The sequence below is a fragment of the Tympanuchus pallidicinctus genome, unplaced genomic scaffold (assembly GCF_026119805.1).
Source record: "Tympanuchus pallidicinctus isolate F22 unplaced genomic scaffold, pur_lepc_1.0 scaffold5, whole genome shotgun sequence".
Lineage (NCBI taxonomy): Eukaryota > Metazoa > Chordata > Aves > Galliformes > Phasianidae > Tympanuchus > Tympanuchus pallidicinctus.
The window spans coordinates 53544141-53572100 of record NW_026294769.1 but is presented as its reverse complement, the minus strand read 5'-3'; the positions used below and the strand labels follow the sequence as shown (position 1 = coordinate 53572100).

Here is a 27960-nt window from a genome sequence, read left to right as displayed (position 1 = left end):
CAAACACCCCCCAGCGCTCCTCCCCGCGCCGCAGCAGCGCTGACCCGGAAGTGCTGGCGCTGACCCGGAAGCGCTTCCTCTCCTCGGCGTAGCCAAGATGGCGGTGGACACCGCAACCGAGCTGCTGTTTTTAGACACGTTCAAGCACCAGAGCGCGGAGGTAATGCGGTGGGCTTGTCTTGTCGGTTGTCGTAACCGCGCTCCTGCTCGCCCCGATACCTCAAAGCCCGTTGCGAGGCATGGACGAGCGGGGCTGGGGTAGGCTCCCGTGGGCGGCCTGGGCTGGCGGTGAGCGGCTGGGCCGGAGCGAGCGGTGCTTGGCTCAGCTCTGCTGAAGAGAGCACCTCCGCCTCCTCCCGCCACTTGGGCTGTAGTCTCCCGCTGCGAACACCGGCGGAGCTAAGGGAGCCAGTGCCGGCCCTTTCTGGAGATAACGGGGAGAGGCGGGCTGAAAGCGTAGGGTTTGGGAGTCGTGATTGCAGGCATCTGCAAGGGAGGGAGTGGGGAAGAAGTGCGCTGGGTACTTATCAGATGGCTTTTACTTCCTCGTAGCATCCAGTGGGAGCTGTATGTACCATGAGCAAAACAGGCACTTCAGCCCTGTTTTCATAGTGAGGGCATAAACATTTCACTTGGAGCCGCTCGTGTTACAGCTCAGCCTCTTGTGCCTGTCTGGAGGGAGGAAGAGGACCTTGAAGGGGAAAATGTGAAGCGTAGTGTAGCTTGTGGGATAAATTTTGTGCAGAAATTTTTGAGCGGTGATGGGGATTCTTGGTTGGGAGGGACCTACAGGACGTATCGAGCCCGACGTGCAGAACAGTTCCTTGCAGCCGTTCTGTAACGGTAATAAAAAAATTTTGTGCAGAGAAAGAAAACAAAGCGTTTTGAGCTGATGCTGCAATTAAAAATAAACCAGAAGTTATTCTGCCACCCTTTGTAGTTGCCTCTTTTAGCCAGACGTGACTGTGTTTCTCTTCTGCTATTTAAGACAGTATTGAGTAGGAAGTGTTCGCCATTCGCCTTCTTCTCAGAGCAGTATGCTCTCTTACTGAATGGTTTTTAATTATATATATTGTTTTCTGGCACTTTCATTCTTGCCAATGATGCTTTTTGAACTTGAACTAGTCTGGGCCCCTCACTGCAAGAAAGATATTGAGGCCCTGGAACGTGTTCAAAGGAGGGCAACAAAGCTGGTGAGGGGTCTGGAACACAGGCCATATGAGGAGAGGCTGAAGGAGCTGGGAATGTTCAGCCTGGAGAAGAGGAGGCTCAGGGGAGACCTCATTGCTCTCTATAACTTCCTGAAGGGAGGCTGTAGTGAGCTGGGGGTCGGCCTCTTCTCTCGTGTCATTAGTGATAGGACCAGGGGGAATGGCTTCAAGCTACGGCAGGGGAGATTCAGGCTGGACATGAGGAAGTATTACTTTTCAGAAAGGGTGGTCAGGCACTGGAACGGACTGCCCAGGGAGGTGGTGGAATCACCGACCCTGGGGGTGTTCAAGGAAAGACTGGATGTTGTGTTGAGGGACATGGTTTAGTGGGAGCTATTGGGAATAGGTGAACAGTTGGACTGGATGATCTTTTAGGTCTTTTCCAACCTTGGTGATTCTATGATTCTATGATTCTATGAATTGTCATTAAAGAAAAAATTAAAGAGAACAAAATGCAGTTTTCATATTGTAGAAAAGCCACCGTTATGCTACAATAATTCTCCAGCTAAATGGATCGTCTGCCTTGCCTTGGATCTTTCTCATCTTGAAAAGTATTGTTTAGCTTTCTAGTGAAGTTATTTATTTGGTGCTAAAATGTGTTGGGCAATTCAGATCTAGTTTGTTTTTCTTCTTTTTTTATTATTTTTTTTGGAGTAATATTGAACTGGACTCAGTTGTGATCTTGATGAGGTTGCTATATGGCAGTCCTGTATCATTTAACCAGAAATGTGTCTCTGGGCTGTGCTGCATGGCTTCCTCCAGAAATTTTGAGTCTTACATGTGACAAATACATCTCTTTTAAAGCAAAGCACTCCCACAGTCATCAGTCCTTTAATAAAGCTGTGCTTCCTGTCACAGCATGTTTCCTTTTGTTCTGTCCTCCTAATGATAATGCTTCAGTCCTTAGGGCAAGATCCTGTGTTTGTGCTAAAAGATCATAGAATCCTTAGAATTGAAAGGGACCTCTGAAGGCCAGTCCAGCTCTCTTGTAGTGAACAGAGATGTGCACAGCTAGATCAGATTGTCCAGGGCCTGATCCAGCCTTGCCTTGAAAGTCTCCAGGGATGGGGCATCAACCACATCACTGGACAACCTGTTCCAGTGCCTCACCACCCTAATTGTAAAATTACAATTACAATTGTAAAATTGTAATTTTTTCCTTATATCTAACCTAAGATATATATAAATAACCTTTCCTTATATCTAACCCTTCTTTGAGCTTGAAATCGTTTTCCCCTGTTCTGCTACCAGAGACCCTGCTAGAGTTTGTCCCTTTCTTTCCTGTAGCTCCCCTTTTAGAGACTGAACGGCTGCTATCAGGTCACGTTGCAGCCTTTTCTTGTCCAGGCTGAACAGCCCCAGCTCTCTCAGCCTGAGAGAACCTCATAGGAGAGGTGTTTCATCCCTTGGATCATTTTTGTGGCCTTCCTCTAGACATACTCCAAAAGCTCCATGTCTCTCCTGAATTGAGGACTCCGCATCTGGATGCAGTACTCCAGGTGAGGTCTCACCAGTGCTGAGCAGAGGGGCCGATCACCTCCCTCATCTGCTGGCCAAACTTCTTTTGATGCAGCCCGGAATACGGTTGGCTTTCTGGGCTGTGGGGGCACATTGCTGCCTCATGTCCAGCTTCCCCCACCAGTACCCCCAAATCCTTTTCAGGAGGGCTGTGTTCCATCCTTACATCCCAGCCTGTACTGATAGCAGCATTTATATTGGTGAGCAACAGGTCCAGTATTGCATCTCCCCTGGTGGGGCCATCAATTGACTTAGAAAATTATCCTCAATGCATTCTAGGAGCCTCCTGGATTGCCTACAGCTCTCTGTGCTACTTTTCCAGCACATGTCTGGGTGGTTGAAGTCCCCCAGCAGGACAAGCACTTGCAATTGTGACACCTCCTGTAGCTGCAGGTAGAAGGCATCATCGATGGGCTCTGACTGATCTGCTGGCCTCTGGCAGACACCAGTCACAAGGCTCTCTTTGCTGCCTCAGTCTCTAACTGTCACCTCTAGGATTTTGACTTGCTCATGACTTCTTTAGGGACAGCTCTTCACATTCTATTTCTTTCCTGGTGTAGATAGCAACACTCCCATCTCTCCTTCCTTGCCTGTCCCTTCTCAACAGCTCGTAGCTGTCAATAACCACATTCTAGTCGTGGGAATCATCCCACCAGGTTTCGATGATGGCAGCTGTGTTGTAGCTTTCAAGCAGCACAGTAGCTTCCAGCTCCTCCTCTTTGCTTCCCAAGCTACATGTGCATTGGAGTAGAGGCTCTTCAGCTGGTCTTGTCACTCCCTTAAAAAGTAACTCTGTAGTTCCTTCTAGGAAACACCTAGATATACCAAGACAGACATACCTAGAGTTTCCCCCTTGCCTTCTTCTCTTGCCCCAGCAGTCACTGCCTCACCATCATAGAGTTTTGTATGTGCTACAGTGTTGCCAGCCCCTCTCAAGGCAGTGGGTCAGTTGTTTGGTTGCTACTATATGGGAAGTTGGTGACCTTACAGTTACTTCCTAGTATGCTTAAACATACTTTTTAGGATTGCTAAAGCATAATATTTCTTTACATTTGCTATTTCTGTGTTCTGAATGGGCTTCCAAATATTGCAAAATTGAATAAATAAGGTTCAAGTGGAATTTTAAAAAATGCCAGGTCATTAAAAAATCTTCTCTGTTTAACAAGCAATTAACATCTTACAGAATTGAATTTTATAATTAGCATTGTAACCTAAGTTTGGTGAATAAAGAGTATTTGTTACGTTGCTTCCATTTTATATTTTACACGTTTTGCATTTCTTTCTTTGTGTTTTTTTTTTGTTTTTTTTTTTTGCAGCAAAGTACCAATATAGATGTGGTTCGTTTCCCATGTGTGGTTTATATAAATGAGGTACGTGTCATTCCTCCAGGTGTGAGAGCTCACACGAGTTTACCTGACAGCAGGGCTTACGGGTGAGTGTCTGACTCAGGAACACCTTCCTGTTTGTTTTTCTTCAACTTCTGTATTTCAATAGAACTTCCTGTCTAAGAAGATAAAACACATTTGCATGTCTGCTGCTCCTGTAATAATTTTGGGGAATCATTTAAACAGTATTATTTAAGGCTTTTTCCTTGTTAGTCGTGCATACTCTGATAAGGAGATTGATGGGTTTAATTTTTACCTTTATTGTGTTTCCAGAGAGACATCCCCACACACATTTCAACTGGACTTGTTTTTCAACAATGTCAGCAAGCCAAGTGCTCCTGTTTTTGATAGGCTGGGGAGGTAAGCACTTTCACAATTACTTCAAGACTTCATTATCCACCTTCCCTTTTTCTTCTTGAGAGGTTCTGAGTGCAGAACATCTGCATCTCCCATATTTTTCTCGTTTGGTCTGCCTTTTGCTAAGGAGTTTATATTCTTCTTGCCCTTTTGCTCCAGTTCTTGTGAGAGGACAGATGTTCATACTTAAGAACTGTTATTTTTAAACTTCTGTATCTCATATATATTAATGAAAAGTATTATGTGAAAATAAGTGGTTCTTCATTCCTGTTTTTCAGTGTGTGTTTTCGTTCAGTACTTTGTCATTGGCCGATCTGTTTAGTACTGCCATGTTTAGTTTCTATGAAATGCTTTGTAGTAATGGAAAAATAATGTTGTTTATTTTACCTAACAGCCTCGAGTATGATGAAAACACTTCAATTATTTTCAGACCCAATGCAAAGGTAATGCAATGTGATTTAAACCTCCTTTTCTATACGTTTGTCATCTGAGTATGAAAGTATGGTGCGATGGAACTGAGTAAAGCGTTCACTGTTTCAGATCTTATTCTAAAACCTGCCTGTAGCTCAGGTGCTTACTGCTTTACAGCCTGTGTCATAGATGCTATATGAATGGCATCAGTTGTAGAAGACTTGATTGCTTGACATTTCTTACCAAGATTGCCAGTGTCATGAGCAAAGATGAATCAGAACATTATGACTGCAGGCCACAAAAAATCATATCCTCTTCGAGTTTGTTTGGTCTGTCTCATTCAGATCAGTACATCTATGGCCCATGCTAATTAATGTTGTTCTTTTTTTTTTTTCCTTTGTTAACTGGAGGTATGATACAGGCTGTATGAATTAGGCAACACAATGCAAGTGATTGAGTGCTTCTAGAGAAGAATTACTTATTTCTTGTAATGATTTATATATCTTAAGTTTTCTCAGTTTTCAAACTGCAGATTGGAGGGACACTCCAATGTTCAGTACTTTGTTTTTGCTTCTATGCAGATACTGATACAGTGATATAAAGTAACTTTTATCTAGTTATCTGGTGTTCTTTTAAAGAGATTTTTTTTCTTTTTTTCTTTTTCTTTAAACAAATCCAAACAGGTCAACACAGATGGATTGGTTCTGAGGGGGTGGTACAATTGTCTGACTTTGGCAATATATGGCTCAGTTGACAGAGTAATCACTCATGACAGAGAATCACCTCCTCCACCCCCACCTCCTCCTCCTCCTCCCCAGCAGCAGCCTGGTGTGAAAAGAACCCCAAAGCATGGTAAGCCTTGATGGCCTTGAAGTAAAAAATGGCAATTAACCACATTAATTTTAATCCTGCATTATATTAAAAAAAAAAATCTGTATTGTTAATAGCTTTGCTTATTAATGCAATTCTTGTTTACATCAGAAATGGTTTCAGAAAACAACCTCACATATTGTGCTGAGGCAAAATACAGATTAAATAATAGCTGGGAAATTAAGGTGTTTCTTTATCCAAAGTAGAACTGAAATACTAAAGTATACTATTTCTGTTTCTATGATTGCATTAAATGTGAGTTTTCATTTTCACAATAAATATAGTTGATGGAGAGAAAGAAGACCAGTTCAATGGCAGTCCTCCAAGACCACAACCTAGGGGACCAAGGACACCTCCGGGCCCTCCTCCTCCTGATGATGATGAGGATGAACCTATGCCAGTGTCAGGTAGAATGGCAACAGGCTTTGTTTTGTCTGCTGTACCACTGCTTAGTGGAGGCAGAAATCTGTTTCCTGTCCTGTGAGGTTTCCTGTCTGTTGTTACTGCTGCTGGACAGATTCCACTTAAAGGAAGGGATCTGAAAGAAAATCTATATGAAACGTTACATTGTATCAATTTAAAAGATAATAGATTTAAGAATATCAGCTATTGGTCAATGCACATTGATCACAGTGTGCATATTTTATATAAATTTTCTGTTGGCTGTTGCTTGTTGTCCTTCCACTGCATCTCTGCTTGCAGCGTCTGCTGCACTGTGGGCTCTGTACAGATGAAAAGTGCCAAGAATTCTTTGCATACTTCTTGTACAGCCTTGCTGAATTAAGTGATTGTTGCTTGTTTTCTGCCAAAATATTCAGAGATTTTCTTGAAGATGTTTTTTGCATCTCCACTATGTGTAATGAAAAATTCTAATTCTGAGCACCGGATTTCACAGACATATTCTGATTTCTTAAACTTTGGGTTATTTTGGTGGTTTTTTTTCAGTGGTTGGAGAAAAAGAAGACGACGTGGACCATAGGGAGGATTACTTTGAGCCCATTTCTCCTGATAGAACATCCATTCACCAAGAAAGCCAGTATTCTGATGAAGGAGAGGTGGAAGAAGATCAACCAGAAGAAGGGGATGATGAAGAAGATGTGGATGTTGAGGAGGAGGAGGAGGAGGACGACGATGATGGACATACAGTAGAGAGTATTCCTGATGAAGATGAGGAGGAGGAGGAAGAAGATGAAGATGAAGAGGATGGTGAAGAGGAGGAGGAGGGTGAAGGTAAGTTCAGTTTATAAAAAAACATAAGAAAAACAAAGAAAAAGCTTTTTGACCTTTAGATTGCAGTACTATTATAATGAGTTGTAGTATAGAGAGCTGTATCTCATTTTGCTCCCCTCAGTGCTCCATTGTGTGCCTTGCCCATGGTTCTTGGGGAGAACAGTTTTATATTGAGGAATATTTATTTCATGATAGTAAATCTTCAGGGGGGTTGGAGCTTGATGATCCTTGAGGTCCCTTCCCACCCAAGCCATTCTATGATTCTATGATCTTCCCATCAAGCTCTATAAAAAGAGGAAAACAGAGGTGGATTTTATAGATAAGAATGAACACTGGGTCCTGTTACCTGATTTTTAAAGAAATAGAACTGTGAAGCAAACAGTAAGTGAATTACTAAACTGTTTTTTTTTCATAATAATGTCAGTAATCATCTTGAATTATTTAAATTTGCTACCCATCCCTGTGTAAAACCTTGAGCTAGATGTTTAGTGGTAGATACAGTCACAAGAAGAAAATTTGAGAGTATTCTTATAGTAATACATAATTCATTTGAAAGAACTTTTTGCTTTATGTGTTCTTCTGAGTGTGTCCCTTCTTACATAAAATATGTCAGCTGGGGCTTTGACTTACAGCTGGACAGAGAAAGCTTTCTGTGTTGGTGTCTGATTGTTTTCTAACTAGTTTGCATTGAATACGTAATTATTTTGTTTTGAGCAGCTTCTCAGCAGTAATGAACTGGGTTATCCATAAGTTCTCTCATAACTGAATTATTTTCTTCTTAGGAGATGATGGATATGAGCAGATTTCAAGTGATGAAGATGGGATTGCTGATCTGGAACGGGAAACATTTAAATATCCGAGCTTTGATATTGAATATACACCAGAGGATCTGGCATCTGTGCCTCCCGTGACATATGAACCTTTTGAGAGGGAGCTTGGACCTCTTTTATACTTCAACTGCCCATACAAGACTGTATTTGAGAATGAAGTTGCTAAAATTAAGGACCTAGATCCAGAAAAAGAAAATTCAGGAGCAGTGGAGGCCTCAGTTAAATTAACAGAGCTGCTGGAATTATATCAAGAGGAAAGGGGTGCGAAGTGGGTGACTGCATTAGAAGAGATTCCAAGTTTAATAGTAAAAGGATTGAGCTATCTGCAGGTTAAAGACACAAAACAAGACTATGTTACCCAGCTAGTAGACTGGACCCTGCAAGCTTTAAGCCTTCAGGTAGCTCTCAAGCAGCCCATTGCTTTGAATGTCCGACAGCTCAAAGCTGGGACGAAACTGGTGTCATCATTAGGAGAATGTGGGACTCAAGGAATAACAGCACTCTTGCAGGCAGGAGTTATTAATGTGTTGTTTGAACTGTTGTTTGCAGACCATGTATCCTCCTCTCTTAAACTTAATGCTTTTAAAGCTCTGGACAGTGTTATTAGTACAACTGAGGGAATGGAAATGTTTCTAAGAGGTGGTGCAGATGCTCATGAAAAAAGTGGTTATCAGAAACTGCTGGAACTCATACTGTTAGATCAGACTGTGAGAGTAGTTACTGCTGGTTCTGCAATTCTCCAGAAGTGTCACTTCTATGAGATTCTGTCAGATATTAAAAAGGTGGTTGATCAGTTGGCCGAGAACACTCCTCCTCTTCCTAATCACACGGAGACAGAACAGGACCAGGACTTGGCAGGACTTGACAGAGCCAGCCAAGAGTATGAGAACGATGTGGAGGCTCCTATGGATATGGATCATCTTTTGGAATCTTCTAATATAAGTGAAGGAGAGGTGGAAAAACTCGTTAGTCTTCTTGAAGAAATCTTCCACTTGATGGAGACGGCTCCTCATACAATGATTCAGCCACCTGTGAAATCTTTCCCAACCATGGCACGCATTACAGGCCCTCCAGAAAGGGATGATCCTTATCCTGTTCTTTTTAGGTATGGTACTTGCAAGTTCACTTTTTAGAATGTGTTTCCTCCAGCTTGGTACGGATATTTTTAGGGATGACATTGTTGACTGACACTTTTCCTGATGTTTTGTTTTGTTTTTGTCACAAGTTTCTGGATTGTTTTGAGAGAATTTGATGGTTAATGTATCTGTTGCCTTTGTTGGCTTTCAGTCAAGCCTAGCACACGCATAACAGCAAGCTCTTGCTGTGACAGATACTGTGCTAACATGTCAGTTACATTCATAAATCCTGGATGTTTATGCTAGGTGCATTTGAAAGTTGTTATAGATCTAAGTGTTTTCCCTTTTTCAACCTGGAAGATGTCTACACATATGGATGAAGAGGCTGCAGTTACCTCTCTCACTATGCTGAGCTGGCAGGATATAAACAGCATGTTCTGTCAGCCTGGCTCAGTGTTCCAGAGCATGGGCAGAGGAGTTCAGGCCTGTCTGTATTCAGCTATTTATAGAATCCCATGTGTTATTTCTCTGTTAGCAAGTTATTATCTAGAAAGTATTTTTGTAAACGGCTTTCTTTGATAATAGCAGTGTAAATCACAGCTAAATATTAATATCTATAAGCAGACAGTCTTCAAGTAACAATATGACAAAGAGGAATGGCTTTAAACGTAAAACAGGAGGGATGTAATTTAGATGTTAGGTGAAGATTCTTTACTCAGAGGATGGTGAGGCCCTGGCATAGCTGCCCAGGGGAGCTGTGGGTGCCCCATCCCTGGAGGTGTTCAAAGCCAGGCTGGATGGGGCTGTGGGCAGCCTGAGCTGGTGGGTGATATCCCTGCCCACGGCAGGGGGGCTTGGAAATAGAGGGTCTTTAAGGCTCCTTCCAACTGAAACCATTCTTTTCCTGCAAATATTAGAACAGTTGTGTTTTGTATGTTTACAATTTTGTACTGCTTTATTATTAGTTATTATTTCTCATAGTCCACAGAGCAGGTAAGTACTGAAGCTAGGAGGCAGGTAACCTAACATTCTGCTGTTGTACAGTGTTGGCAGATGATTGCAATGTTACTGATTGCTTTCCCGTGTGTTTTTTTTCAGATACCTTCATAGTCACCATTTTTTGGAATGCATTACTTTGCTACTGTCTATCCCAGTGACAGGTGCACATCCAGGCGTGCTACAAGCTATCCGCGATCTGTTGCGTTTCCTGGCGCAGTCACAGAAGGGTCTCCTTTTCTTCATTTCTGAGTACGAGGCGACGAATTTGCTGATTAGGGCACTTTGTCAGTTTTCTGATCCGGATCAAGAGGAAGGTCTCCAATCAGATGGTGCAAACGAGGACACGTTTGCCCTGTGGCTCCTCCATTCGACACAGACGTTACAGTGCATTTCAGAATTATTCTGCCACTTTCAGCGGTGCACAGCCAGTGAGGAAACCGACCACTCCGACCTGCTGGGAACGCTTCATAACCTTTACTTGATCACCTTTAACCCTGTGGGAAGATCTGCTGTGGCTCATGTTTTCAGTCTGGAGAAAAACCTCCAAAGTCTTATTACTTTAATGGAGTACTATTCCAAAGAAGCTTTAGGGTAATTATGCATATATTTGCATTTGTTAGATTTCTACATTTCGGAAGTATCTACCTTCTAAAAATAATTCAGTATAATTAAATACTTTGTCCTTTTAGACCATGAACTTGTTGAAAATACCTTAAGTAGAACAATGTTATTGAAAATAACAGAGGGCTGGAGCACCTCCCCTAAGAAGACAGGCTGAGGGAGCTGGGCTTGTTTAGCCTGGAGAAGAGAAGGCTGCAGGGTGACCTCATTGCAACCTTCCAGTACCAAAAGGGAGCCTACAAACAGGAGGGGAGTCAACTCTTTACAAGGGTCGATAATGGCAGGAGAAGGGGAAATGGTTTTAAGTTGAGGGAGGGAAGATTTAGGTTGGATGTCAGGGGGAAATTCTTTACAGAGAGAGTGGTGAGGTGCTGGAACAGGCTGCCCAGAGAGGTTGTGGATGCCCCGTCCCTGGAGGTGTTCAAGGCCAGATTGGATGGGGCCCTGGGCAGCCTGGTCTGGTATTAAATGAGGAGGTTGGTGGCCCTGCCTGTGGCAGGGGAGTTGGAACTTGAAGATCCTTGAGGTTCCTTCCAACCTGGGCCATTCTGTGATTCTGTGAAGATCAGGCCTCACAGTTGTGATCAAGTACTTAATGCCCAAAAGTTGTGTAGGTCATCCATAAAGATGTTATGATATAGATCAGACATTTGGTTATATGAAAAAATCAGTAAGCAGACAGTTCTCATTTAAGAGGAAGATTTGTCTGGGGATGCACACTTCTCAGGGGTGGGAATCTCTTAGTTCATGAAGTTCTTATGTGTGTTAAAAGTAGTCATATGCTCTGGACAGGCAGTTGTTACTTTAGGTAGCTGCACTTCCAGGCAAAAATTTAAAAGCAGAGACAAAGTTACAGAAAAAGATTTGCTGTTTGGTTGACTCTTGTCAGTGCCCTCAGCTCTCATTTTTTATGGGTGCTAAAATATGTGTTAAGCAAATATAAATGGAAACTTCAAAAAACGCAGGAGAAATTTCTTTTTTAATGATAATTATATGGGGAAAGCCTTGCTGAAACTGAAAGTTCTGTACATGGAATTTTAAGTGTTAAAGTATGAAAATCAAGCAAATTTGCATTAGCCGGGATCTAAAGAAGATTCTTATCGTTGTTTCAGAGACTCAAAGTCTAAGAAGTCAGTTGCTTATAATTATGCCTGCATCCTTGTTCTGCTGGTGGTTCAGTCTTCCAGTGATGTCCAAATGCTGGAACAGCACTCGGCGCCTTTGCTGAAGCTTTGTAAGGCAGACGAAAATAACACCAAATTGCAAGGTACAGTATGTGTCATTATCAACTGAATTGTCTGCATGTATGGAAGAAACCTTTTATGTGTGGGTAATTGGTACTTCACAATCATCTGGTTTGGATAATGTATATAATGAAATTCCTCTTCCAGCTGCAACTGATTAGTTGACTCACAGATATTATGTGTAATTTTTTTCCCCTCTAATGACAGTTTAATAGGAAATTCTGTGTAGTTAAATTATTTTTCAAGTAATATTAACTACCACGGATTTTGGATAATTGCAGGAAGTATGAAATTATTTTTGTGTTGAAAATAACTGAGGAGAGCAAATTTCAGAATTGGACTAACTAGTTAGTGAGCAGACTCTTAACTTCTGTTGTTTCCTTTGGCGATGTGGGCTTACAGGGTCTGTATATGCAAATAAAGGAAATATTCCTGGGACTGTTTCCTGGCACCTGGGCCAACTGGCATGGAATAGTCAGGTTTCTGTTACTAAATCTTTTGACCTCCGAGTTGTGCCGTGGGATCTTCCCTCAGTAGTGTTGACTCAGATGGGGCTGATTGGATGAAGGCTGCTGGGGGCCATTCTGACACCTGAACAACATGCTGTGATGGCCAGAGTTGTGCTCTGCACTGCTGCACTGCTGTGTCTAGATCTCCCAGCAGTTTCTCCCAAAAACTTGCAGGGGCTGACACAAATCAGAATTCTTCAGAACTTCAGTTTGATTTCCCCCCCCTGCCATGCTTTTTGCCTCTGCTGATTGTCAGACTGTTTTGTGAGGAGTGGATCTAGTTTGTATCCTCCTTGTTAATTTGTAGCCATTTGGCCTTCCAACCTTCAGGTTCTTCTGCCTATTTTCAGGAGCAATGAGTTTAAAAACTTGAAATCTCTCTACCAAAGATTTGGGACATTCAGGTTATTCTGGTCAGAGAGAAACTTACTGTGTAAAGATTTTCAGAGAGAATAGGTGCAGAGATTGGTTCTGTTTGGGCATTTATGGGATGTTTGTTTTCAGTTTTTAATAACCTGTTATGTACATCAAGAGCAAGGACCTATTTTCCTTAATGGCTTTTTCTTTATCTGACAGTGGGACCCTTTGTGTCTTTTGTAAAATACATTTACTTACGAATAACACAAAACAAGCTGAGAATTATTTGAGTGTTCAGGTTGACCAGCAGAATACTTGAGGTGTATTGATTGTTTTGAAGTCTTGCTTTTGATGGTGCTTTTCTGCTTGCTATCGAGTATGCTTTATGGATTTTGCACTTGGACTTAGTACCTGCTGTATAGACTGAGTACATTTTTATTGAATAAAACTCTATGTTCATAAATGCACTGACAAGTTACTTGATTAACAGCAAGTGTTGTTTTTTTTTATTCCCCCAGAGCTCAGCAAGTGGCTCGAACCTTTGAAAAACCTGAGATTTGAAATAAATTGTATTCCAAATCTTATTGAATATATCAAACAGGTTAGTAAAATACAGATAGATACTCTCTTTTAGTTGTATGCTATAGGCTTATGCCTTTTTGTAGTTTGATATTTTTATCTTGGGTATATACCAACATGATATTTAAAAATAGATGCTTCTATTAAAGTTTATGATCTAGGCCGATTTTTGCTTTCAGTTATATTTAGTGAAACAAAACTGCAGGTAGCTGAGTGCAAAGTTTATATCGTTATATAAACAATCAGAATGTAATTTGTAAAAACACAGCCTTATTTTGTATCTTTCTCTGTCCTCTGATTTTGAGTTTTTAATCCAACGCTGAAGTGTATCCTGGTCATGTGCATTGGCAACCTAGGGCCAAGAGGTGTGATCAACATGGGAAGTAGAGCTGTCATCTGCCAATTCTTGGGAAGTAATTTTGCAGGCAGAGGCAGGTTGCTCTTTCACCTGCATTGAGCAGGCAGCAGTTGTTCATTTTGCAGCTTTGGTTACTAAGAAAGGCCAAATACAGGGTTATTTGCCAGGAAAGCTGAAAGGAACTTCCAACTGTTCTCTCCTGGAGTTAGCTCCCAGAGAAAAATTCTCTCCTTAAGTTCACTGAAATAGATTTTTAGCACTAGCAGTTAATTTTCCTTTCTTGTTTAAAACATCAAACAGAAGAATGCCTGTATTGGAAGGATAGAATATAAAATGTAGTCATTTATATGTTTTGAAACAGCAGAAACTTAAAGTCTGCTCTTCTGATTTTTGTTAAATGAAAACCTTACTTCTGGAAAACGGTCTTGAAAACCTCCATTCCCTTCAGTAGAGGCTGGTAGTCCGTGGATGATAAATGATAAATATACCTGTGTGTGTCTATATGTAGGCATATAATATACGTATATACCTTAAGCACTAACAGCCTTTTGTCCATAGCTGGTTTTCCAAGGTTTGGGCTGTCAAGTTTGCTTTTCTGTATAATTAAGCAAATGCATATAACAGTCTGATGACTAAGCTGCTCGTTTGTTGCAGTGTCAGAATATAAAGCAAGTAAAACGTTTGATAGGAAGTCATTTATTGTAATACAAGTGTTTTTTTAATTTTGTTTGAAGAACATTGACAGTTTGATGACCCCAGATGGAGTTGGTCTTCCTACGGCACTTCGTGTTCTTTGTCATGTTGCGTGTCCACCTCCTGTGGTAGAAGGTACGGCAGATACGTTTGTACTGTTTAACACAGAAATCTTAGTTTCCTGAGTCTTTTGCTTAACATGTCTGCAATGTAACTGCAATGTGACTTCCTGGGAGGAATCAGACATTCAGAAATGTTTTTTTGTTTTCCATACAGGTCAACAGAAGGACCTTAAGTGGAATCTTGCAGTAATTCAGCTGTTTTCTTCTGAGGGAATGGACACGTTCATTCGCGTTCTCCAGAAGCTGAACAGCATCCTTATCCAGCCTTGGCGGCTGCATGTCAACATGGGCACCACCCTTCACAGAGTTACTACTATTTCTATGGCCCGCTGCACCCTTACGCTACTTAAAACCATGCTAACAGAGCTGCTGAGGGGTGGATCTTTCGAGTTCAAGGACATGCGTGTCCCGTCGGCACTTGTTTCCTTACACATGCTCCTGTGTTCTATTCCTCTCTCCGGCCGCTTAGACAGTGATGAGCAGAAAATTCAGAATGACATTGTGGATATCCTGCTGACTTTTACGCAGGGCGTTAATGAGAAGCTTACCATTTCGGAAGAAACCTTGGCAAACAATACTTGGTCTTTAATGCTGAAAGAGGTTCTCTCCTCCATTCTGAGAATTCCTGAGGGTTTTTTCTCCGGACTTATACTGCTTTCAGAATTGTTGCCTCTTCCACTGCCCATGCAGACAACTCAGGTATCATTTAGATTTGTTTAGTTTTTAAAGAATTTCAATTGCCTGTAGCTGTTTTAGACCATCTTCCTACCTGTGGGATAACAGATAGATGAAAGGGTGCATTCAAGTTTTTATAAAGCATTTCTGTTCATGTAGGTTCTTTAGAGGTATGTTTCTCGTGGTGGTGGAGGGAGAGGAAGGGGAGGGGAGGAATTGGAGCATCTTTTTCAGTTAATAGTTAACCATTTTTCTTTAGATTATCTAGACTACCATTGTATTAATGAAATAATGGCTGGCAGTGCCAGCTTGCAGTGTAGTAAGGCATGTGTCTCGAATTTGTCATCTTTAAGTAAGCATAAAAGATGCATGGCAAACCATGCTCCCAACGGAATACCTAACTTGTGGCTCTGTCATTTAGTGATATTAATGAAAATGGCACTGTGTTTTTTTGTGGACAATATCAGTACTTAGTATTTGTTTACGCTTTGCAGTAGAACTGAGTTTTTATGATGAAAGTGGGAAGGAAAAACCTCCTGTTCTTCTGTTCCTGCAGGTAATTGAGCCACATGATATTTCAGTGGCACTCAACACCAGGAAGCTGTGGAGCATGCATCTTCATGTTCAGGCCAAACTGATACAAGAGATAGTTCGATCCTTTTCTGGTTCATCTTGCCAGCCTATTCAGCACATGCTGAGACGTATTTGCGTTCAGTTGTGTGACTTGGCTTCGCCTACTGCTCTTCTTATCATGAGGACTGTATTGGATCTAATTGTAGAAGACCTACAAAGGTATCCTCATTTCTCTACTGCAAAGAATTCTTTAATGGACTGTTAATCTCTCCCAGGTTCTTTGCAGCTGATTCAGCAAGAGAAAAATACTTTCAATATTTACCTATTATGAACGGAACAAATTCTCAGTCCAATAGTATATACTGTCCTGATAATGCCTAGTGTTGGCAAGGAGCAGTATCAGAAGAGGAGGCTCAGGGCAGACCTCACTGCACTCTACAACTTCCTGAAGGGAAGTTGTGGTGCAAAAGGGTCTGGCCTCTTCTCCCAGGCAAATAGTAGGGCCAGAGGAAACAGCCAGAAGTTGTACCAGAGGAGGTTTAGGTTGGATATTAGGAGAAACTTTTTCTCTCAGAGGGTGGTCAGGCACTGGAATGGCTGCGCAGGGAGGTGGTGGAGTCGCCGTCCCTGGCAGTGCTCAAGAGGCGCCTGGATGAGGAGCTACGAGATGTGGTTTAGTGCTTGTGGTACTGATAGGAATGGGAGGGTGGTTGGACTGGATGATCTTGCAGGTCGTTTCCAATCTTGTGATTCTGTGTGATTCTGTGTGATCATACCTCTCCACTGCTTCACTCTGTGCATGTATGGAAAGTATTTTAGGAAGGCTTTTTTCAGGCTGTCCCTCTGAAAACTCTTCTATTCACTTTTCTATTCACACAAATTTTTCTAAAGGACTTTTCTGAACTAAATAAGCTTACTGGGATTTGCATATCAACAGGGAAGTATGCAGATATTTGTCAGGTGCAGGAGGTTGAATGAATACTGTTTATTTTAGGTGCATAGTTACATTCTCATGCAACTGAAAGTTGTTTAATGGAAGTTAAAGAAAATAAAGTACATACAGCAGGTGTTTTGTTTAGAATGTAGAATTATGACTCCTGCAACAGTTGGTATTCCAGTTTGTTTAGATCACTTCTTAGAACAGCTTTTCCTATATATTCAAAGTGCATTGATATCCTTTCAGCAACACGGAAGATAAAGAGAAACAATACACTGGTCAGACTACTCGACTGCTTGCTTTATTGGATGCCCTGGCTTCACATAAAGCTTGTAAATTGGCCATTTTGCACCTTATCAATGGAACTACTAAAGGTGATGAAAAGTATGGAGAAGTTTTCCAGGAGCTTTTGGCTTTAATGCGATCAGTTGGAGACAATGTCACTCATCAACAAAGCGCGGAATACGTAACTTCCATTTTGCAGTCCCTCTGTGATCAGGTATTTTTTATGTTTAATGCATAGTGTGTTTTGATGGCTTTTGGGGAAAAATTCAATGATGTTATTTCTCAGGAGCATGAGGGTTTTTTCTGTTTGTTTTTCCATAAGAGGAAGAACCCATCAGTGTTGTTAAAATGCAAAAAGTAAAACGTTCTGTACGGTTGGCTACTGTGACAGGCTTGCTGCCTGTCTTTCTATTCTTGGTTATAAATCACTGAATCACTATGGCTGCTGTTTTGTGGTCATTAGAGACCAATGATGCAAAGACTGACTGTTCTCTCAGCTGCAGGGGATATCGTTTCTCCTTACAGGAAGATTTTGGAACTTGGGCCACTGGCAAAACTTGTGCTGTCACTATTCACTTTTTACCCAGTTGAATAATGTCTCTCCTAGCAGTCTAATTGAAATCTCTTCAACATAACATTCCAAGTCTGAAGACTTGTATGACAGACTGCTGCCACTGTTACAAACCAAATACCCCCACAACAACAATAACAACAAGAAAAAAAACCCACACAGAATAAAGTGGGAAATCTGAAAACTGATTCTTGGAGTAGGGCAGGTAGTTTCTCATGAGTTATATGCATAGATTTGCATGTCGTTGCTTATCTTATTAGTTGCATGTGTTTGGTTTAATCCAGTTATGCAAATGACTCTTGGGCACGGTTGGTAGAGATCAGTCAGCCACTTGCATTTAAGCAGGAGTCTTTGCCTATGCAAATTCATTGTGAAAATCAGTCTTGTGTTATGTTACATAAAACATGAAGGAGCAGTAGATGTTAGATTTCCTAAGTGGTGCTTGCAGCATCTAAATTTTGATGAATGTCTTGAGATTAAGGGACAGTTTGACTCTCTAAGCAAAAAGCATAATTCCAAGGTAAGATATTACTCCCTTACTGTCTGGCATTGAGTTGTGGCTTTGCTGTCCCTTTGTATCTTTTGTGTTTTAAAGAATCAGTGATAGTTTGCAGTCCTTAACAGAAGCAAATTAGAAAGGGTACATTAGTTTAATGTGTTACTAGTCATTAATAACTACCAAATATGGGAATATGCTGATAAAGAAGTGAAAGAGCTTAGTGTTCCTAATGTGATGTGTGGTTTATATTTACTGCCTGTATTTCAAATGCTTTTTTACAATGTGAATAATAACCACTTTTTGTAGGATATTGCACTCATTTTACCAAGTTCGTCAGAAGGCTCTGTGTCAGAGTTAGAGCAGCTTTCCAATTCCTTGCCAAACAAGGATCTGATGCCATCAATTTGTGACTGTCTAATGGAAACATTAACCAATTCTGAGAGCAGTTACAATTGTCTGCTGACATGCATCCGAACAATGATGTTCCTTACAGAGCATGACTACGGCTTCTATCACTTGAAGAGGTATGAAATCTTAGGATATCTGTGACAACTTAAAATTTTATCAAAATCTTCTGCAATATGAAATCAGAGGAGGATTTGGAAGGCTTATGAATTCCTACTTCTCCATCTGGGAGTCCTAGATGTAATATGAAACTGTAATATCACTGGAACAGGTTGCCCAAGGAGGTTGCCCATCCCCGGAGGCATTCAAGGCCAGGCTGGATGTGGCTCTGGGCAGCCTGGTCTGGTGGTTGGTGACCCTGCACATAGCAGGGGGTTGAAACCAGATGATCATTGTGGGCCTTTTCAACCCAGGCCATTCTATGATTTGCCATCACAAGGCTGGAGGATTTGAATGAGATAAAGTTCTCACACCTTGACCACCCAACAATTAGGGCTTTTGAAATGGAAATTTTTTTTTTAAGCTACTTGTATTAAGTCCACTCTGCTTTGAACAGAATGTATACGTGCACTGGGCAGTACCAAGTTGTTTTGTCACTTCTTTCCCTGTCCTGGATTTGGACTGCAGTCTGTCCACTGAAGTGAGGTGCACAGACAGGGATGGTGCGAGGCATTGCAGCACTGCTGATAAAAGGCTGCTCAGAGTGCTCTTCTGAGCAGTGTTACAGAAGTGTGCTGCTCAGATTTAGCAAGCTACACAACTTGTCAATGAAAAATAGGTTAAAGGCGTTGCTGTTTCTGTGATTCTCTTTTCCTCCACAAGCCATTGTGGATTCTCTTTTCCTCCACCAGCCATTCTCTGCTGGTTTTTGAGGTATTGCTGTGGTGTGTATAGCTGTGTCTGAGCAGTCTGTGGACTGCACTGGTGAGAACAACGGTTGAGTGCAGAGAAAATGATGAAGCTCCAGCTTCGTAGTCAAAACTCCGTAATGATGAAACTTACCAAGTTCCCTTTGTAATGTACGTTACTGTGATAAATCACAGCGCAGCGGTCACAATGCATCACTAATGCAGTGGGTTTTTTTTCTTTTTTTCTCAAAAAAAAAACCACCAAAAAACACCCCCAAACTGAAAAACCAGCTCTCTAAGGAAACACAGCAGTGCTCTGTATACTGTACTGAAGCGCATCATAACCAGTTTCAGCAAAGACACGGGTGAACTGGCCTCTTCTTTCCTGGATTTTATGCGACAGCTTCTCAGCTCTGATACTCTGGTGAGTGACCATGAAATGAACAGACAAATTCAGTGGCTGCTCTCTGAACTCTGCAGTGTGACATGCATTCAGGAGCTATTTCAGAAAGCACATGGCTGTGTAGATAGCTCTGCAAAGCTTTTCCATCAGTAATATCAGGGCCACTTTTAGTTTTTAAAGAAATCTGTGGAAGTTGAGCAGAACACAATAAATAAGAGCTTTCAGTAGGAAAAAAGCGGCATCTTGAGTCTTTAGGATAAGTGACATTGGCAGCACAGAAAAAAGTCTTATGGTAGAATGGCTTCCTCTGAAAGAAGGCTTATGGAACATCAGTTTTACTTGAGTAAAAATCTAATCTATTAGTTCCTTGACTTTCCTAGGTGAGCGGTGTGCTGTTGCGTCCAGGTTTTAGATTCATTATGGTGTGTTAGAGAGTTGCTGCATTAACACTTACTATAGAAAGTATTATAGAAATATAGTGCAGTATACAAAGACTGTTAATGTATAGAAAGAAGTCTAAAATAATTATCATTTCTCTGATACAGACCTCAGTTTATATGGGAAAAGATTGGATTAATCTTGTTGCAGGATTGAAATATACTTATTAAAAATATTTTGCATTATATACCTTTAAATCTGCAGAAATTACTCTTTTGCTGTATTTCTCTAATGTATATTTAAGTTCTAAGGAGTTTGCAGTCTTAGAAGTATAATGAACATTTAAGTATACTTATTTCCCACTTCTCATGTTTTCTAGGGATGTTGTGGAGATGATGGGAGCCTTATGGAAGTAGATGGATCTCATCCAGGCAGAACACTGGGTCTCACCACTGCAGAGTTAAAACATCTACTGCAGAGCAAAGAGGAAACCCCAGAAAACCTGCTGCTTGATCTGGAAAAACATGTGATGGTAAGAGAATTTGAATATTGTCGTATTGAATCGTGTTGTAATCTTGTCTCTGACTGCATTTAAAGACTATCCCTATTTGATGAGATGTCATATGCTTTGCTCTTGTTTTAAGAAGTTTCAGGTAGGGCTGAGATCCAAGTGATGGATACATCTTCAGTGCATTTGTGGAGGACAATAAAATGAGGGAGTGGCTGAAATGATGAACCACTGAGCCTCAATTGAATGACCTCAATGAACTTTTTAGGATTTGTTTAGCAGAAAGCTTGTGTGGGGCATGAGGCAAAATGAAGTGAGAGCAGGGCAGTGCAGTGCCTCAGCGCAGGCTGGGCTGGGTGGTTGTGCTGAGCGGGAGATTGAAACAGGCTGATGGTGCATTGCTTATAACAACCAAGGCTGCGTTCTGAGCAATTCTGGAAGGAGCGTGGATGGCAAATGAGGGGGGACCTCAGTGTCTCACTCCATGGAATGCTGGTGAGCTGTCAGCTGAAATGCTGTGTTCACCTCTGGCCATCTTTACTTCTTGGCAGTTCTAGGGAAATTTGAGAGCGTTCAAGCAAGGTAGTCAGGGTCCTAGAGCACATGTGCTATGGAGAAGGGATGAGGTATATGGGCTTATTTAGTCCCGTGAAGGGAGCTATCTTACAGCTGCTTACAGCAATGTGAGGATAGTTACAAAGGTGATGGAACCAAATTCTTCTTCATGGCTTCAGGTGAATAAACCAAAGAGTGGTGGCCCCCGTCTGTGGCTTCAGAGGTTCAGGTTGATGCTAAGGGAAGAGTGGGAGAGGGAGAATAGAAAAATCACTACAGAGTGCATTTTTGAAGACTTGGTTAGATTGAGTTAGGGCTGAGCTGATACGGCTGTGGTGGCAGTCTTGCTTCAAGCAGGGGAGTTGAACTAGAGGACTTGCAGAATTCCATCCATCCAGTGTTTCTGAGATTCTAATTAGAGACCAAATTCTAATACTCTGGTCTAATTCTGCATCGTTGCTGACTGTCGTGCAGTAGACAGCTAATTTAGAAGAGTCCACAGAACAGCTGCTCTGTAATTTGCTCCACCGATGCCTTTCCAGTGCTCTCCTGCTGTCCCTCATCCCTGCTTCCAAGTCAGTGGTAAAACTAAAAGCTACAGTTGTGCTGAAGGAAGAGTAACAGATGCTTAGGATGTTGGAATGCCCTAGCAGAGGGCTTGTTAATTTCAACCTGAGGAGAATACACGTGTTGCAGAGCAATGTTACAGAGCTTGTTGCACGAGCTTGTAGTGAAGAATGCACCTGTGGTGACTGTTCTGTCAGCATACTAAGGAGCAATCTGCTCTCATGTGCGTACTGAAATGTCTCAGCTTCACTGTTTGTGGACAGATGGACTTTGCAGTGTAGTCTTTTTTTTTAATAATTAACACAAAATGTTTATTTCTTGGAGGAGAGTAACAAATTCTGCCTTGTATGTTGACTTAGGATCATTCTAAGGAAGATGATGGCCTTGAATCCTTACTGGACAACATTGTTGGAGTCAGGCAAATGTTGGAATCAGCGGGTGATGCTTGTCCACTAAGTGACCAGGATGTGGAGCCTATCCTTTCTGCACCAGATTCTCTTCAGAATTTGTTTAACAACAGGTAAAATGGTTAAATGTGTGGGCTTATGGCCTGTGATTTACTTACAAACAGGATCTAAACAGAACTGCTATTGCTGCTCCCTACTAGTACCAGTATATTTAGTTTCATGCAGGTGTCCAGCATAAGGCAGCAGTATTCACCCCAGGTTGTGAAGTGCTCATGTGCTTGCAGTTGGCTGCAGTTCATAAAGAAACACATTTGGCATTATTTTGTTGCAGGACTACGTATGTGTTGGCAGATGTGATGGATGACCAGCTGAAGTCCATGTGGTTCTCACCCTTTCAGGCTGAAGAAATAGACACTGATCTGGATATGGTAAAAAGCTTCATTAACGTTACTGAAGTGGGTTTAAAAGTAAGGGTTAACCTGGGATAGAGATTCACGTGGGGGATTGACCCAGGTGCAGGAAGGCTAACATTTGTTGAAGGGTTATTATCAAATGCCTCCAAATTGACACAGACACAAAATTGGCACCTTCCACAGCACTCTCAATGTGCAACTCATCTCCTTTAGAGGGATAGTTCTATATTGCTGCTGGGGCTTTTCAGCAATTTGTGTTAAATGTAGACTAAGAACATGATTTATTTTGTTCTGTCCATACTTATCTTCTGTCACTGCAGTAATATTCAAAGAAGCTCATCTATGCTTTAAGCTCATCTTTGCTCTGATGTGACAAGAGTGGGGAAAAAAAAGGCAGTAGTAAATGAAACTGTGCACAGCATTTCTTCAAGTTACCTGAAACTTGAGTTTTGTGATCTGAACTTTAAACATCTCTTTGAAAAATATGCAGAAACAAAAAATAGCAATTTTTAAATGAAGCACTTGTTAGTGTGTTAGCTTCTTATGCGAGAAATTGTCTGTTTCGGTTGACTCAGTTGCCTGCATTCTTTTTAGTTTCATTCTTCCATGTTTACATGCAAAGATAGAAGTGCTTAAATTTCTTAAGCAAAGACCAAATAACTGATCCGCATACAAGAGCTGCACTGATAAATTTATGGGACTGTAGCATAAGCAGAACAATGCTTGAAATTGAAGCCCTTTGTAGAGATTCAGAGGCATGAGGGCAATTTTGCTGCAGCTCTGCTGCTTTTTTTTTTTTTTTATTGTTACTGCTGCTTTTATTTGAGCCAACTACTGCATTAAGAGGGAGAGGATAGAGCCTTTCACACTAGCAGAAAGAGCTGGGCTGTGGTAGGATCTCTGCTGATTCTCATCCATGCTGGTGCATGTTTGTTTTTTTTTTTTTAGAGGGACTCATAATGATTGCTGTTATAAAACTTTATTGCTGCAGGTAAAAGTTGACTTAATTGAACTGTCAGAGAAGGGCTGCAGTGACTTTGACTTGCAAGCAGAATTGGAGAGGTCATTTTTGTCAGAACCATCATCTCCTGGTCGGACAAAAACTACAAAAGGTTTCAAACTTGGCAAGCACAAGCATGAGACTTTCATAACTTCAAGGTAAGATGAGTTTAGTGAGTAAACAGCTGGTGTGGTTAGCACTGTTTTGTATCTTCTCAAAATGCCAAATACTTTTAAAATGGCATCGTTCTAATTTTGACATTAACAAAAGAAACCATGGTTTGTCATGACAGTGGAAAATCCGAATACATAGAGCCTGCAAAGAGAGCTCACGTTGTGCCACCACCAAGAGGAAGAGGCAGGGGAGGATTTGGACAAGGAATTCGACCACACGATATCTTCCGTCAGAGGAAACAGAACACAAGCAGACCACCCTCCATGCACGTGGATGATTTTGTCGCTGCAGAGAGCAAAGAAGTGGTTGCTCCCGATGGGATACCGCCGGCCAAAAGGCCACCAAAAGTGTCGCAGAAGATTTCTTCACGTGGTGGGTTCTCAGGGAATCGTGGAGGACGGGGAGCTTTTCACAGTCAGAACAGGTTCTTTACCCCACCTGCTTCAAAAGGTATGCTTTCTTTTTTATTAGAATTGGAGTAAATGAATGCTAAAAATGCTTCAGTAGTATTAGCCACATTTTCCACAAATGAATCATGCCTGGCATGAGATGTTTTTGACATCCAGGAAGGAAAGAAGTTGTTTGATGCTAGAAAAGGTTATCTCATGTGCTGTGAAATTGAACCAAAACTGCAAGTTCCTGTGTTGCCTTTCTGACCCCCACTCTTACAAAAGGAGTTAGCTGTTTCCTTTTCCATGTCATGGTCTTGTGTACAGCAACTCTTGGAGTGTTTCAGAGACAGAGATATACAAAGGTCTCTCTACCATTTTGATATAGTGGTTCCTGAAATCAGCCATCACAGTATGAATTTCAGTGGGGGTTGAACAAAAGGATGGAAGATTTTGACAAGAGCAAGATGCAAATTAGGAAGTTCCACACAAATGTGCACAAGAACTTCTTTACAGTGAGGTGACGGAGCACTGGAACAGGCTGCCCAGGGAGGTGGTGGAGTCTCCTTCTCTGGAGATGTTCAAGACCTGCCTGGATGCTTACCTGTGCGACCTGCTGTAGGGAACCTGCTTTGGCAGGGGGGTTGGACTCGATGATCTCTGGAGGTCCCTTCTAACCCCTACAATTCTGTGATTCTGTGATTCTGTGAAGCTGGAGGTTCTAGTTACCGTGTTAAACTTTTTTCCTGTGCAGGCTGCTTTCCTTTCCTTTCCATCCTGTAGGCAAGACAAGTTACCACAGTGGAAATGGAAAATACTTCCACTTAGGAAAGTCACAAGTACTGGGATTTGCTTGACAGCAAATGCTTAAAGCATTAGGGGTGCCTCTTTGTACAGCAGCTAATGCAAATCTTTTAAAACCTGATATTGCATCTGAAAAGTAGAGACTGTGCTATGCATTAAACCAGGGGAAAATAATCTTTGAGTAAAAATACTGAGTATGTTAATGCGGTTTTATCTATTTGAATTATGTAAATACTGTGCTTACCCACTTAGAGCTTTGAAGATTCAAGTGAAAGAAACGTGAGATTTGCTCTACAGTGTGTGGGTTATTCTCTCCCCATTTAGGAAACTACAGTCGTCGTGAAGGCGCTCGAGGCTCAAGTTGGAGCGCACAGAGTACGCCGCGAGGAACCTACAATGACAGTAGAGGTGGTCAAAGCAATTTTAACAGGGGTCCACTGCCACCACTGAGACCATTAAGTTCAGCAGGTACATGGTATTCATATGGGCATCGAACTATAGAAAATTCCTTGAATTTCATTTTTGCTTTACAAATGAAACCGTGCAAGGATGCCGCAAACACCTTGAAATTCAGCAAATTTTTTAAGCATATATGAACAGTTGTCACTGAGACTGTCAAATACATGCTTTCGTACGAACTGTCCTGTAAGCCCTAAAACTTGCTGAATTGAACACTCGATCGCAGAACCTTAACTTTGCATTCAGATTTTTGCAGTTCAGTTGTCTTCGTAACCACGCGGTAACGTTAGAACCAATCAAAACAAAAATGCTGGCCTAAAAGAAAGGTGAAAATTAAAAGGAGAAAACAAAACCCGGTTTGTGTCTCGTCTTGTTTTTGTTTCCTGTGCTTTCACAGCACCTGCTGCACCTAGGCTTTTTTTTTTTTTTTTTTTTTTCCAACTGAGTATACTTTTCTTTGCTTTAAGGCTACCGACCGAGTCCTCGCGATCGTGCTTCCAGAGGCCGCGGAGGAATTGGACCATCTTGGACAAGTGCTAATAGTAGTAGCAGTGGTGGCTCAAGAGGGAAGTTTGTTAGTGGAGGCAGTGGAAGAGGTCGTCATGTACGTTCCTTCACACGATAAAATGGGACCTAATGGAAGAGCCCAACCACAGGGACTTCTGTGAAGATGACAAAGCTAACAGAGGCACTGAAGGACCAATTCAGAGTTGCTGGGTATCTGGAGGACACCGGGAGAATATTTTTGTCGGAAGAGAAGCTTTTGTTTGATACAAGACTTGAAATTTCAATAAAATTCAAGACTTTTTTGTGTACAGTTGTATATTTTTTTTTTTTGGTTCATTTTGAAAGAATGTTTTAATTTTTTCGTGGACAGTAGACTATTCAGTAAAGAACCTCGTTAAGCCTTGAAAGACTTCTAAAATATTAATTGTGCCAAAAGCAAGGTACAGATGTTTTGTGTGCGACTTATTACTGCAAGAAAATTCTATATAATTCTATAAAATTCTGTATGTAAGACAACTTTAGTTTTTCCTCTCAGGTGTAGAGCCACTAGCCCTTTTTTTAGCCAGTCTCGGTTATTAATGATTGAGGTACACTCAAGAGAAGTTGTAGCAGGTAATAGGAGATTGAAATTACAGTTACGTTTGTATTCTTTCATGGATTAATTAATTTATATAGGTTTTTTTGTACATTTTTGGTAACATAAGACACTTGAGCAAGATCTTGCACCTCTTAAAATTAATAGAAAATCTGTCACTGACTTTGGTGAGAATAAGACGACATCCTAGAATTCCTTTTATAATTCCAGTTGATGCGTTAGGGAGCATAAATGTTATTTTGCTGGAAAACAGATCGTGCTTTGTGGTTGAACAGCAAGATACCCATACTGCCAGAGAGCCTGCAGGTAATTGGAGCCTGCCCATCTGCTGACATATGTAGCTGAGGAAGGGGCATAGATTCATGTGGAGACTGAACAACCACATAGTGAAGCAGTAATACTGAAACTTCCCTTTGAATAGATAGCTTGAATTTTTATTTCTGTAATACACAGACGGATGTATTGCAAAGAGCAAAACTTTTGCAAGCAGGAGTCATGGAGAAATGTTACCAGTAGATTCCTCTAAATTTATTTTCATGTTATACTCATAGACTGATGGAACTTGTTTACAAATTTGCGTTCCTTCTCAGTTGCGTGGGGTGAGGATTTCAAAGGCCATGTACGTTTTTAAATATGAGTTTCACTGTCCATTAACTGAGCTTGACCTTCCCTTATGCTTTGGTCTCTTGGCGTTACAAAAGTGCTATGAAGGGGTCTTCATCTAGTTACATAAGGTGCAGTTACAACACTTTAAGTAATTGTAACTTACTTTGGACAGCTAATCTGCCTAGCGTCATCAACTTGAACAACCTATGTCAAATGTTTCAATAATATGATCACACTTTAAATGGAATTTTTTTGGGCTTTGTACTGGTTGGCTAAATCAGGCTGGCTTTTACCTGAATCACAGAAGGCCCCAATTGAGCAGACTGACTGTGGAAGACTTTGGGGCATAACGTCCCATGGTTTGCGAGCTGACGAGCTGGCACAAAGTCAGTTGAGTTAACTTAAGAAAGTGGTGAGCTTCTATTGACTGACTGGGCGCGCTTAAAGGGAATAATATTCATTCACAAAAATATGTATTTTTGTCATTGTATAAATGAACGTGAGCAAAAAAAATGATTGGAGGTTACACAGTTTTCTGAACGGTGAAAATAACAAGATGCAATTTTACTAACGATGCAGTTGTAATGACTGAAATGGGTGCAGCTCTCAGGCATTCCAGGTATTAAGGCCATTTGTTTAAGGAGCACTGCATAAATATTTTCTCAAGTCGACTCCTTCAGATCACGTGGTTTAAGGTTTTGAATTTTTTTAAAAAACTTTACTGTGTTTGAAACTAGCAGGGATATGAATCATTTGTTTTCTGTCAGGGAATTTGAAATGAAAAGTGTCAGGCATGGAATAAATATGTAAATCTACAGTACTGGTTCTTGAAAGTTTAAAATATATGGCATGTCACACTAATCATTTTCAAACTAGGAAGAAACAAAGGGTTGGTTAAGTTCTTTAAGATTTATGCAATCTGTAAATTTAGTTAAACTTGAAAAATAATTGTCTTTTGTTTTTTGTTAATGAACTCTGTAGCCTTTCGATGCTAAGTGGTTCCTTTCTTGGATAAATTCAACTTGAAATGAT

At 41.2% G+C, this 27960-nt stretch overlaps 1 protein-coding gene across 1 annotated transcript; it reads left to right on the top strand.

The window, feature by feature from the left end:
• The first annotated feature begins 27 nt into the window (after positions 1-27).
• Positions 28-27960, top strand: VIRMA (vir like m6A methyltransferase associated). Its single transcript, XM_052703270.1, has 24 exons — positions 28-160; positions 4046-4161; positions 4388-4474; positions 4866-4914; positions 5566-5734; positions 6037-6159; positions 6698-6982; positions 7765-8917; positions 9987-10478; positions 11621-11775; positions 13137-13219; positions 14290-14383; positions 14525-15069; positions 15602-15837; positions 16802-17054; positions 18217-18434; positions 19455-19587; positions 20324-20476; positions 21934-22094; positions 22313-22409; positions 23386-23552; positions 23687-24018; positions 25086-25229; positions 25688-27960. The coding sequence occupies exons 1-24, from the start codon at positions 98-100 to the stop codon at positions 25843-25845; spliced, it is 5466 nt and encodes a 1821-aa protein (XP_052559230.1). The 5' UTR covers positions 28-97; the 3' UTR covers positions 25846-27960.